The 13,111-nt window shown below is 40.6% G+C and overlaps 1 protein-coding gene across 16 annotated transcripts in view; it reads left to right on the top strand.

Annotated features, from left to right (window-relative positions):
• auts2a (activator of transcription and developmental regulator AUTS2 a) overlaps positions 1–13,111 on the top strand; it is a 174,078-nt gene that overhangs the window by 37,968 nt on the left and 122,999 nt on the right. For 3 of the 16 annotated variants that reach the window (XM_061298607.1, XM_061298604.1, XM_061298603.1), the window contains exon 1: positions 6,845–7,261. The exons of the other annotated variants lie outside the window; for them this stretch is intronic. In XM_061298607.1, the coding sequence (XP_061154591.1) occupies positions 7,214–7,261 (48 nt within the window). In that variant the 5' untranslated portion in view covers positions 6,845–7,213. Of the gene's footprint in view, positions 1–6,844; positions 7,262–13,111 lie in introns of those variants that run through there. 16 annotated transcript variants of the gene reach the window in all.

The following is a 13,111-nucleotide window of genomic DNA, read 5'->3' as shown; positions in this document are numbered from 1 at the left end:
CCTTCAATGAATGGCCCATTTTAAAACTTTGTCCATACATAAAATATATACATTTGGCCCGTGGGCCGGACTTTGGACACGCCTGCTGTAGTGGCTCCATATTAGTCCATATATAAGGCGCACCTGATTATAAGGTGCACTGTCGGCTTTTGAGAAAATCTGAGGTTTTTAGGTGCACCTTATAGTACGGACAATACGGTAGGATTAAAGATTCAGCAAAAAAAAAAATCTTGTATTCAGAAATTTGAATTAACCCACATACAAATCTGCTAATTTGGAATCTTGGGAGTATTGTGCTTCATTAAATTTAACACATTTATCCAGACAATTTTGCATCGCTAACAGTGTGCATATAAGTGGTCTACTTGAAAACGAAATGGCCCGGACACAGATGGCTTCAAGATATAGCATACTTTGGCATCTGCTTATCCTTAACTATCCGTTTATTATTTTATTATGTCCCACCAACTGTTCCTGCAGAGGAATGTAGTCTGATCCAGTGCCCTGGATTTCCCCCCTTGACTGATGACCATAGCAAGACCAATGACCAATAAAAAGGACAAAAGACCCAGAATCTATCTATACCGTCTGGCATTCCAGTTTCATGGGTGAGGACGAACAAGCTGTTACAATACATTGAATGGAGCCAGATATGAGAGCTTGACATCTGCTAGATAGCATCACAACACATTCTTTCCGTTTCGTTGCATTACGTTGCACTCACAATGCATCCACCCTGCGGCAAGATACGATTATCCAGTTTGCACTGCTCATTACACATTCACCACTGACTCAGTGAACTCAATGTTGCTCCTCTACTTCAATCCAGACAAATCTCGAGTGGGAAGGAGATAATAGTTATTGTTCCTGTATCTTAAACCCAATATCTACTGTGTCTCTCTCTGTAATCGAGTGAAGACTGATTTTATTCAGATATCTTAAGCCTTCCAGGAAAACAGTCTACATCCAGCCATCTGTTTTTATTTTTAATCAATTGTCCTCATTAGGGTTGCTGTCATTATCTCAAATTACTTAGCTAAAACCGGTTGCCAACAAATTGTGGGCTACATTGACAAACAAAACATTAATTAACCTAACTTGTATTTTTTTGGAATATGGGAGAACTTTGAGGTACCCGAGCAAGGACGGGGAGAACATGAAAGCGGATCTCAGTTGGGATTCGGACCTAGAACCTCTTGAGTATAAGCCACTCCTAAATAATGCATTCCAAAAAAGAAATAAATAATAGTGCTGCTGTTCAGGACAACATCTTGTATTGGTTGGACATGCTGTATGTTCAGCTAGATGGAGGAAATAGTGACAGCTTTGGCCCAGATGAGCAGATGGAGACGGTTTCTCCGAGGAACCCACAGGGAAGCTAGACTCGTCTCTTCTCCCTCATGACGGTGCCAGCTCTTGACCACCGCAGGCTGAGGAGGTGGCCTTCTCCGCCTGTTTTCCCCGTAGCCCCAAGGCGGAAACAGAGAAATAGCCATCTGTGATTTACCCAACTGGGATTTGCCTGCAACAACAGGCCCGAGGAAATCGAAGAAACAATAAATCCTCCTGAGAAACGTCATGCCATCCCTAGATAGATATCTGCTTGAACAGTGCTTTGACAAATGTATGTGTTTGGCTTTGTCAACACTATTTGTCATGTCTCGCTAATAATACACATGAAAGCCGAGGCTCCTCAAAAAGAAATCTTGCTAGAAATTTGATGCCATTATAAGACAGATATTGTCAGAATTATGATAATAATACATGATGATGTTACTAAATAATAATTATCAATTGTCAAAACATAATTTGAATATTATTTGATGCACAAGAAGGTAGCAAATTGCCACTCCTGATTAGTAAACAGGTCCTTCAGTTATGTGACTTGCCGGAATATTTTTGTGAGCTGGTGGCACCCTCTGCTGCTAGGTAAGGAGAATACTTGAAATGGTGGAGGACCCTCCTCGAGGATGTGCTGCTTCAACATAGCAGCCCTCCTTTTCACATTTGATGCTCAGTCAGACCATGTCTGGAAAAACTGTCCTCTTCCTAATTGGCTTCACTGGGCTGCATCGAGTTTTTTCCATTTCAAGACAAAGCAAGCGTGACTGAGCCGATGATCATTAGCTGAAGTGTGTTAACATTTAAAAGAATGCACATCAAAAGAAGCAGAATTAAATGGATAAAAAAAACATGTTCAGGACAAATCCACAAATTCATGAACGGAGAATGATACCAGGATTATCCCAACATGATTTATCTCTGTACTTGCTTTAATGATATACTGATAGATTCTACCTCAGTGTCTTATTATGCTCGCAGAGCCAATTTGCTGTGATGTTCCCTGATGCAGGAGACCTGGTGGGTGATAATGAAGCTAAAATAACTCTTGCTTATTATCCAGCGACACAATACAACCAAGTAGGGATGTCTCCAAACAAGTGCCTGCCTTACACGCTAGTCATTTATCATGTGGAAAAATATGCAGCCCTGTTAGAGGAAGTGTCTTTCCAATACATGTGTGTGCTCATCAAACTTTAATGAGCAAAACTTTTAGCCGGGGATTCTTTATAATGTCGCCGAACATTCGACATCAACGTGTAGCAGCCGTAATGTCGGCAGGTACTTGAATAACGAGTTGCAATTTTACGTGACAACACTAAAATCAAATCTACGCAAAAAGTCACTGGTCTGTAACGCGGATTCATGACAAGCCACTGTTTTAGTTTCTCACCACAGAAATATTTATATTATATTTTTATATACCGTAAATTCCGGACTATAAGCCGCACCGGACTATAAGCCGCACCAGCTAAAATTGGGGGATATTTTAGTTTTTTTCTTATATAAACCGCACCGGACTATGAACCGCACGTGCACACGCATTTTTTTTACAAAGAAAGACCGTTCACAGAAAGCCTTTTTAAAGTTTTAATAACATACTTTAACATGTCTTTCTAAACATTGCCTGTGACGAAGGGTTTAGAGCCCTTTGACGCAGGTCACCTAGCGTGCGTTCCTACTAAAGCTCATAATAGTCACAAGCAACACAGCCAGAATAAGCAGCAGTCATAGTAGTGTTTCAAAATATTATTTTTGTTGTTGTTTTTTTCTTCAAGATACCGCAGTGTATAAAAGTGATCAAGTCATCACAAAAATCACAAAAAAAAAATCCGTATATAAGCCGCACCTGACTATAAGCCGCAGGGTTCAAAATTTTGGAAAAAAGTTGCGGTTTATAGTCCAGAATTTACGGTAATTTTTCTTCAATTTTTTTTTCATTCATTTTATTTTTTATTTTTTTGCAAAGGTGAGGCTCCCATATATTAATAAGAGAGTTTTGATACACTACTCATTTGATCCTGATATTTGTTCCGTTGACCTGTTCAGAACGAGAGTGGAAACGGCTGCTTTGATGCCAGTATTCTAACGCTGCCGTATCTTTTCACTTGCCTCTAGCTGAACAATAATACACTCGACGGTTAAAAAAAAAAAATCTCACGAGTAACTTGGCAGCTCGGTGTGAAACGCATGTCAAGGATCATACTGAGTTCAGTTTTCTGTCTTTTTTAAGTTTGCTGCAACTTCTCTTTCCAAGCAAATTACATAAGAACAACGTGAGACTGAGGCCACATTTTCTTTTGTCAAGGCTCCACCTGTAGTTCTCATTTACAATCAATACCTTGCACAATAATCAGTTCCTGATTAAACTAAAAACAGCACTTGTAGAATCCAAAGCAAAATTTCCCATAAGAAATCATGTAAATTGAATTAATCCGTTCCAGGCATTAAACAAATCTGAACAAAAATACATTTTATAATGAATGGAATGACATAGCGCTGGATCAATTAACATTTTACATATGTTTTGGTCCAGAAGAAAGTTAGGGAATTGCACAATTAAACCAAAACACTTTATAATGGAGAAATTATTTATATACGTACATCAGTTTCTCACAAAAACTACAGACGCATTAGAAATGACAACACTCCTATCTGATTGGGCAATGCAGTCTTGGCTGACTCACTATTCTTTGTACGTGTGTTATGAATTAAAGAGAGGAACAAAGTCATTAACATGAAATTGGTGTTGTGATTAGGCCCACTTCCCCATATCTGCCCTGAGGTATTTTTCTTTTTAACTGTTCTGTGTACATGGAAATGTCCTGGTTCACATCAGTGAGTTCTTCCAGCAATCCTTTTTCTTACCCCCTACCTCTCCTTCCACTGCTTGTCCTGTCCGTAAGCAATTAGTCAATGTTTATATCTGTTTCCTGCTTTCATCCCGTCCATCTAGCCAATCCTGGGACAGCTGGGGTTCCTGACTATTTTCCCAGTACTGAAGAAGAGAGGAATGCATGCATTCAAAAACTGGCACAGTTTCATTCATCTGAAAGTCATTGAATTATGGAACTATTCCACCTCCTGCTACGTTCCGCAACCATTTTCACCTCTTCAACCAGACCTCTGTCGAAACGACCCGCTGAGTTAGTCCCAGTATGGCTTCCAAATTGAGTCGTTGTGTGTGTGTTTGTAAAAGTCTGCATGTGCATTCACCTGTTTGAAACCCCGAGGGATCTTTTCAAGGTCGGATGCATGTAAACACACTACATCATAGTTCCCCTTAGTAATTGCTAGTAACAAAAAAATCCTCCTTAATACGTTCCAGACTGTAAAAACACAAAGACATTAAAACACTACAAAATGTCCAACAAGTCAAAAGTAATAACAGATCAATAAATAGGAATGTGTCAAACGTAAGGCCCGGGGGCCAGATACGGCCCACCTCGTCATTTTATGTGGCCTGCAAAGTCAAATTGTGCATGGGCTTCATATGTCAATAGCAATGGTGTCAAACGTAAGGCCCGGGGGCCAGATACGGCCCACCACGTCATTTTATGTGACCCACAAAGACAAATTGTGCATGGGCTTCATATGTCAATATTAAAATTACAAATTGTCTTCACTTTAAAAAAAATAGAGATACTCTTAGTAATTTTTATTACCATTCATCTTTTTAATATATTAGAGCAGTTTTTACTACTATCCGAGACTTTGGCCTTAAATATTTGTTGCGAATATCCATCCTTAGCAAGGTCCCAAGCTTCGGTCGATTCAAACCGTATCATCTTTCATCTCCTTAATGTATAACGCGAAATAATAAAAGCTACCAGTGGCTTTATGTGAAACAGTCCGCTGCCATAATGTTAGCAGGAGGAGAGAGTTTCGGGGGCTAATGTTATTTCCTGCCTTTGGACTGGACGGGAACTATATTATCTGGCCATCAGCAAGAGGCAGCTTCATCACTAATATCTGTTTGTGTGTGGTGAGCAGGAAATAGCCTTTGTGCTAGCGGCTAATACAGCCTGCGGAGCGGAAGAGGCACAACATGCACTGTGTCGTGCCGTGTTAGCTTGCCGCTTCTCAAAATATGCAGTGCAGAGACAAGAAAGACGACATGATCAGTTCATTTCCTTCACTTGCCAAATATACTTAATAGGAACATTGGATGTGATGGTGCTCATACACTTAAAAACACAAAATGTGTTATTACTTTCAAATACCAATCCACCTTTTAATCGAATAAGATTTGAAAGAACATTTAATGGAATTTTCCATTGAAATCGTTGCCAAATGTGCAATCTGGAGCTGATCAGATGAAACTTTGCTCTTACATTTTCCGAGCCAACGTTCACATAGCAAATGGTATCCAATATATTTGTAATGGATGTGTGCTTATGGTAAAATATGTCGTAGAACAGAATTCAAATCTGTTCTGACGGATTGTGTGAAAGTAGTAGTTGTAAATTTAGGAGTTAAACTATTGTTTTGGCCTTGTTTAAAAAATAAGTTAAAACATTTTGTAAATATGTCCAATGTAAAACAAGAAATGTTTCAATTAGAGGCTGTGAGTTTTGGAAAGTAGTGAGAGGTAGAGGAATTTGTAAAAAACATTAAATGTCATTATCTTTGTCTACACTGCAATCAACTCAATTGTGTTGAGGTCATAAATCTAAAATTTATCTTCTTCATAAAGGGAATTGTGTGTTCATAAATACCAAAGCGCTAATGGAAATTAACAATGCGATTCATTGTACATTTATAGTTTTTTTTATGACATCATCATTAAATAATGGGTGCAATCTTAAATGTATTGCATGTGCATGAGGTTCCAGCGTATCTTGGAGGAATCCCAAAAGGCAGAAAACGAACGGAAACCAATAACCCAGATGAAAAAAAAACTCCTAGTTATCCCCGATCCAGAGCATTAAATCCTCCTTGTCCTCCATTCTGCCTGCTTAAACAATGAGCTTCTTGTTCTCTCACTCCTTTGCCCCTGAAGATATTTTTCTGTGATATGATCTACTTGTAAACTGTGTGCATTTCTTGGAATACAGATTTGAAACACAGCTCATGAAAATCCGAATAATCAACAAGCAGACCATTTCAAGTCTTGAGCACATTATTAATAATCCATTGATACTCCAAGCTTGTGTTTATTCTTTTGTTTATTGCTTTCCGCTGTCAAAGACCTTGGAAATATATTATACGGGATTACAATTGTGTGGTGCAGGGGCGTCGCTAGGCATAAAGCTCTATTAACCCCCCCCCTTACTTCACATCCATTGGTCTGTGGACTACTCGTTAGATATTCTACTTGGTGAAGGTTGTGAAATATAACCGTGAGCATTGTGTTGACACAACTGTCACCCCTAGCAAAAGAGGTTACTCCTGTCTGTTGAAATAATAACAAGGACAACATGTCGCATAAAGCTTAAATAATAAGGTCAAACTGGCGGAGTTTAACACTGCAGTAGAATATTAAAGACAGGGAAAAAAAATCCAAAAGTAGAGAGTCTTAAACGAGAGGGAGAAAACAGTGAGGGAGGTCGGAGCTCTAGCCTTGAGACTTTGTGCAGTCAGAAGGCAAACATTCACCTCTGCTGGCATCTGCCACCACCACTGAATACTATCTGTGGAGCTCTTCTGTCACTCATCCAAGCCTGCCGCACAAATCGCACACACTCCCACACACACACACACACACACGCACAAGAATAGGCAAGAGGAGAAACGGTTTCAGGCTTGAAGTCGGACACAGTCAAATAAAGAGAGCACAAGGAGCAGCCAGCAATACTGCACAGTCGACATTTGCATTTGGAAGAGATTTTCTCTCTGGATACTCAATCACTCGCTTACGCTGGAGAGAAGGATGATAAAGTCCAGTTGGTTTTATGTGAAGTTCAAATATAACGAGAAGGTAAGTCCATATGTTCTTTTTTTTTCCCCATATCTTTTAAGATCAGTGTCTTGGCCATTATGGATCCATCGACTATTAAGGGAGCATAAAAATGTTGAAAGATGTAATCCAGCACGTGGAGTCTTTTCTTTTTGTCGGTGCCTGTTTATTCTTCGCAGAGATTTATAGGCCTGTGGTAAAAAAAATATATTTCACCCATGGGAACAGTAACTCTCGGGGCCGTCAGTGCTTTCTTTTTTTTTTTTTTAATATATTACCTTCATAAGAATCCATCTTCAAACACTGCACATGTTTTTGTGTTATGAACACGATACGTGTTGACAATTCATCAACTTCTATAAATCTCAGATGGAATCGAGGGGCAATTTGTGTGTTGGTGACACATGACATCATGAGCGCCGTTGGCCGTTTCTACATATTTGATGCGGTGTTAATGATGATGGCTACGATTGTCACATATTAAGACTGCTAGCCAGTCATGATGCCATTCAGGCAGTTAATCAACCCAACCACCGCCACTAGCAACCATCTAGTCAGTCATCGAGCTGTCATTAATTCCAACTGCTGCTCATGCCTCTAATCTCTTTGTAACATGACTAACGGTTTTGGTCATGACCCCTTCTACTCATTCAATTAGGGCTTAGCATCAGTTATCTTCTTCAATAAAACAGGCGAGGGTGGATCTTTGTTCATGCCTGACCTCACAAAGTTGAAGAATTCGGGTCAGTGGAAAGCATTTGGCTGGCCTCATTTACTGTTTTACTAAGTGTAGGTTAATTGACCTAATGAGACGCTGAGATTGTCTGCTTTTATCTGGTAAGGGAAGCATTTCTGCAAGGACGATCAGCTGATGAGTTTTGCACTAGTTACCTTTGCCAAAGCGGAAATATCCCATTCGAAAGAAAGTAACAGCAGTTGGAAGATAAGTCAAAGCAACCATGACGACACTACAAGTGCTTGCTGGATGTAAAAGTAGAAGATCCAGCTCAGTGCCATGCGTGCATTCCTTCTAATCACTGCGTATTCCCATCTGGTTTAAGTTAACTCGGAAAACCTTTTCCATTTCACATTTGATCGGAAAAAGATCGGAATGGGACGTTTGACATGGAATTATCTATATGTATGGGTTTGAATACATCAGAGAAGGAACATTTATGCAACCATCTGCTTCTCCTGCTCCAAGCTGTCTGGCTTCAGGAGCAGCCAGTCTGTGTAATTGTGTGTGATTGACAAGCACGCTTTCAGCAGCATGCCAGTAGGAAGTGACCTTAAACAAGCACTGCCATTTCTGACTGAATGCTTGTCTTTCCTGTTGGTCCTCCCTCCCCTTTGCTGAAAGCAAAGGGTGAAAGGGGGCTCAAAGCTGGGTGGCTTCTGGGTCAAGAACTCTGGGTCATCGTGTCTGGGGAAAGAGTAATTGCTATCCCTGTGTGTGGGCTTATGTGTTGAAGTTTGGCCACATTCCTCGGACTACAACAACAACAGTTCTGCTCACTTTATCGTCCATGTTGATCTTCATGTCCCATTCTGCTCAAGGAAAGTCTTGACGAAACTTTTCCATAGGGAGACTGTCGGAGATACTTTGCCTGGAGGTATATAGCTCAAGTGTGAATGCGTTTGCCGCTTCAGAGTTTTTTCCATCATTGCCATCCGAGTAGCTTATGTTATCCTACTGGCAAAATGGCATACTATGTGTTGATCTGCATGAAAGCTTTGCCAATCCATCCACGCATGAAGGATTTAAATGAGAGTTTATTGGAGCCATTTTAGCCAAGGCAGTTTAAATGATTTATGCTTAAAAGCTGGAGCTGTAAGAGGCTTACAGGATTCTTGACCCTCGGGATGCTTGTCACAAAGTGGGATCCGTCATCCCCTCCACCCTCCCCTCTAGAAACGCTTACTTACTTTACAGACGCATCTAAATTCCAGCGGGGTGCTCCGCAGCTTGCCGAGAGGATTACAGATAAATCCCTGCAAACTCCAGATGTTTTCCCAGGCAGAGCGCAGTGAGGGAACATAGCCCCATCCCCTGTAAACATCTGTCTGACAAAACCTTGAAGACAGAGCAGACAACAGAAGCTTAGTAGAAGAAAAGTGGCTTGACTCTTAGATTTGTTCATGCCAAGCATCTCGTGTCCCAGCTTGAAAATGGATGAGTGTCATGTGGATCACCAAATATTTGGCAGGGCAATGATAAGGAAAAAAAAAACATTAATAATCGAAACCATCATCTTACACATAGAAGAGCAATGTGGATTTTCAAATGTTCTTAACCTCCAAAGGTCCAACTGTCCCATTACCACATCAATATGTGATACCTCTGCTCTTGGCTAATTGGCATCGCGTTTTATTTGACCTCTCTCACTGTAATTTACACAGCACACCAAAGTGGAACCCTGGGACCTCCCCTGCATGATGAGGCTTTGTTTAAAGGGGCTATGATGAGGATATTATTAGGCAGAAGAGGGCATTGATTGCTGTGTGGTTTTCAACTTGGAGAGAGGAGGTGCTGACCAGTGTCCGGATCACTGGATAATTGCAGACCAGAGAGACCGAGAGCCGTCTGGGTAGCCACTAGGGACAGGCCTGACAGATGGATGCAGCGAATGAATGCGTGCCTACCCGACTGGAAAGGCAACTTTCACCCAAACAGACACGGAGGAGAAAACTCTTGTTATTCAACCGAGATTTATATGGAAAATATGACACTTGTCAAATTTTCTAAATTGAAGCAAGCTTGAGAAAATCACTGGTAGTGTGCATATTACCGTATTTTCTGGACTATAAAACGCACCGGACTATAAGGCGCACCTTCAGTGAATGGCCCATTTCAAAACTTTGTCCTTGTATAAGGCGTACCGGACTATAAGGCGCACCATTAATGTATCATGTCAGATTTTTAATCCAAATCAAATCATTCTCCATTTTATCTTTTTTATTTCAACTTCAGATGCAACAAATTACTTTATAATCACAAAATAATGATCCATAGTCTTTTTGATCCATGGTTCATAGTCTTCACCGGGCCACTTATGATTGATTTCATGACACAATGCTTCGGGCCAGTTTAAATTTAGGAATTTGGTCCATATATAAGGCGCACCGGACTATAAGGCGCACTTTGAGAAAATTTTAGGTTTTTAGGTGCGCCTTTATGGTCCGGAAAATACAGTAGTTTGAATGTCTCTCTCAATATATGCCCTGTGACTGACTGACCATCGGTCCAAGGCCTGTAGAGTTTAAGCGTAATCTGAAATGGATGGATGAATGTGATTAAAACTTAATAGACCTACAGTCATGGGAACTAACTTTTCCCAATCACTGATTGCTTTGACTAGATTCCCCATTGCACTCCAGACAGAAGCTTTATGGCATATGTAAGTACACAAATGCAGCTTTGTCGATCCTCCAGGGTCAAACACAATCCATGTCAGAACTCTGGTTGACCTCCAATTAGTTAGGATAAGCAATTGCTGAAAGCGAAGAATCTAAGTCTGTTACATTTATCCATTGTCTGAACCGCTTATCCCCAAACACAGATGTTTACCATTTTGCCTCGTAAAGGTTCAAATCTGGATTTGTACATATTGAATTGAGCAGCGTGGCCACAAATGCATTTTATTGACTTAGGAGACTTTGCTGAAATGTACATCATTTTACTGACTTTGGATTTATTAGCTTCTAAACACAAAGCTGAGTGTTGCCCTGAGAATGATGTTCAGTAGAACTTTTCTCTATCTTATCAGAAGCTCCACGCAGACAATACATCTCCCTGTTGAGAATCATTCCCCTCGAGATCATTACCTTCTGTTCTAATACCCTCGGAATGCCGTCCGTCTGCTGTCGGCTCAGGTCATAGCCGTCTCTTCTCGAGAGATTTCTCTGTTCAAAAGAAGACCGCATTATTATGCCATCAAATATGAAATATTGAAGTTAATGATGTCAGTACATTGGTCAGCCTGACTTTTCTCTCTCTCACCTAAAACTTTACGAGTAATGGGGAGGAGGTTATGTGGCGGTTACGTCGGGAAGGGAAGGGCAGACCAGAGGCACACACATGCATATCAAAGACAACCTGCCATCTGTCAGTGCAGACAGCAAACAGCTGCTTGAGAAGATGCAAGAAGTTTGAACAAAGACTAACAAGATGGAAGATGACAGGAAACAGATTTTTACTCCTCATGCTGGAGAGTCTGACCATCAGATTTCTGCCAGTCTCCAGATGCTGCCTACCTTCTCTCGTCTCATCTTTTCTCCCCTCGTCTTCTTGCCATCCTGCCCTTCCAGGCTTCTCCTTTGACAGCCTCATCAGAAATAACGGCTTTGTTAACTTGCGATCTTTCTCTTCATTCGTTTGTATTCCTCGTTTGCATATCTGGTGGATTCAATGAGGAAAAAAATGTCACGAGCAGCAAATAATTTCTATTAGAAGCGAGCATGAAAAGCATTAATACACAGATTGCGTAATTATACTAATTATGATTACATTTCCTCTGCGTATGTTGTTAGACTATGGTTTTTTTGCGTGACCTAGATATTCCATTTAGTGAATTATTCCGCTTTAATAAATTGACCTTCCGCATCTTAAGTAGATACACATCTCTCCGCTTATTAGCGCAGATAAATGAAGCTCAGTGAGTAGTGTTAAGTACATTTTTAGGAAATTAGCACGCAGGGCCTTATGTTAATTAGCCTCGGGTTAGCTTTGCGTTCTCTACTTTACGCAGTCTGTTCCCCTTTGTGGCTTTTTTGCACCGCGTTGTTAATTTAAACAGAAAATTCCATCTGCTTTTCAATAGGCCAATGGTGCAGACTCCCTGCAATCATTAAGGCCATTTTCTGCCAGTTGCCCGTAAATGGAGGGAAAGCGTGAGAGCTTTTGTCACCGTTGGTTATCCGCTGCATGATGTGTGACATTGGCCGGTGTAATACTGTAATGGCCCTAATTATCTAATCACACTAATATGGGGCTGCTGCTCCTGGACATGACAAGGGCAAAGTGAGCTAATAAACAGTCATTACTGTCATTTGAAGTCGGCACACAGAGGTGGTGGAATTTAGCCCCCCTCTTCGTCCTCCCTCTTGGGTATTTTGTGCTTGACAGAGAAGGGAAGCTTGGTGGCGGCGGAGGTGAAAGGTCAGATAGTGCTTGCACAGAAGTGACGGAATGACAGGGGGGAGGTATTTAAAAAATAAAAAAGAGCTGTCTTCTCCTGGTTCTTCTGCCTTACGTTGGTTTGGATTGACAAGATGTCAAACGAGGCGGCTTGTACTCGGTGGAAGAAAGAGGCGACTAGGCAGAGGTTCACTTCTTCCTTTCATGCTGGTAGTGTGTGATTATTTTATTTTTATTTTTGCACTGAAATTATTGTCAGTTAAAGGGTGCACGGTGATCTCTCATTATTTCATACACTTGGATCATCTAATACTCAATTCTGAAAATTGTTTCAAGCCCGCGACCAACTAAAGTCACCACTCTGTTTTACGAGTAATTAAAGATGCTATATTTCAGTAAATAACGTTCACATGGTAAACAGTTTTTTTTTCATTCTCGATAGGATGGTTGAGGAACGTCAGATACAACTGCCTACAATTAAAATTTTGTTCCTTACTGGAGATTACATTTTTATTATCAATAATCCCTCTGTTGCTTGCCATCAGAGGCATCACAGCAGCCAGTGTTTATAGCAACCATAATGTTTGCTCATCCTTGTGAATTTAATAATGTTGTTTTTTTACAGTCACTGTAATAAAAAGTTTGCAAGGTGATTCAGTGACACTGCACCTTGGGCTGTTTTTTAATCATTTCTCCTCTCTCTTCCCAACTGCCCCTATTTCTTTTTTTTTTCC

This window comes from Syngnathus typhle, linkage group LG15 (genome assembly GCF_033458585.1).
Source record: "Syngnathus typhle isolate RoL2023-S1 ecotype Sweden linkage group LG15, RoL_Styp_1.0, whole genome shotgun sequence".
NCBI lineage: Eukaryota > Metazoa > Chordata > Actinopteri > Syngnathiformes > Syngnathidae > Syngnathus > Syngnathus typhle.
The sequence above is the reverse complement of the archived record's forward strand: the minus strand, read 5'-3'. Positions and strand labels throughout refer to the sequence as shown.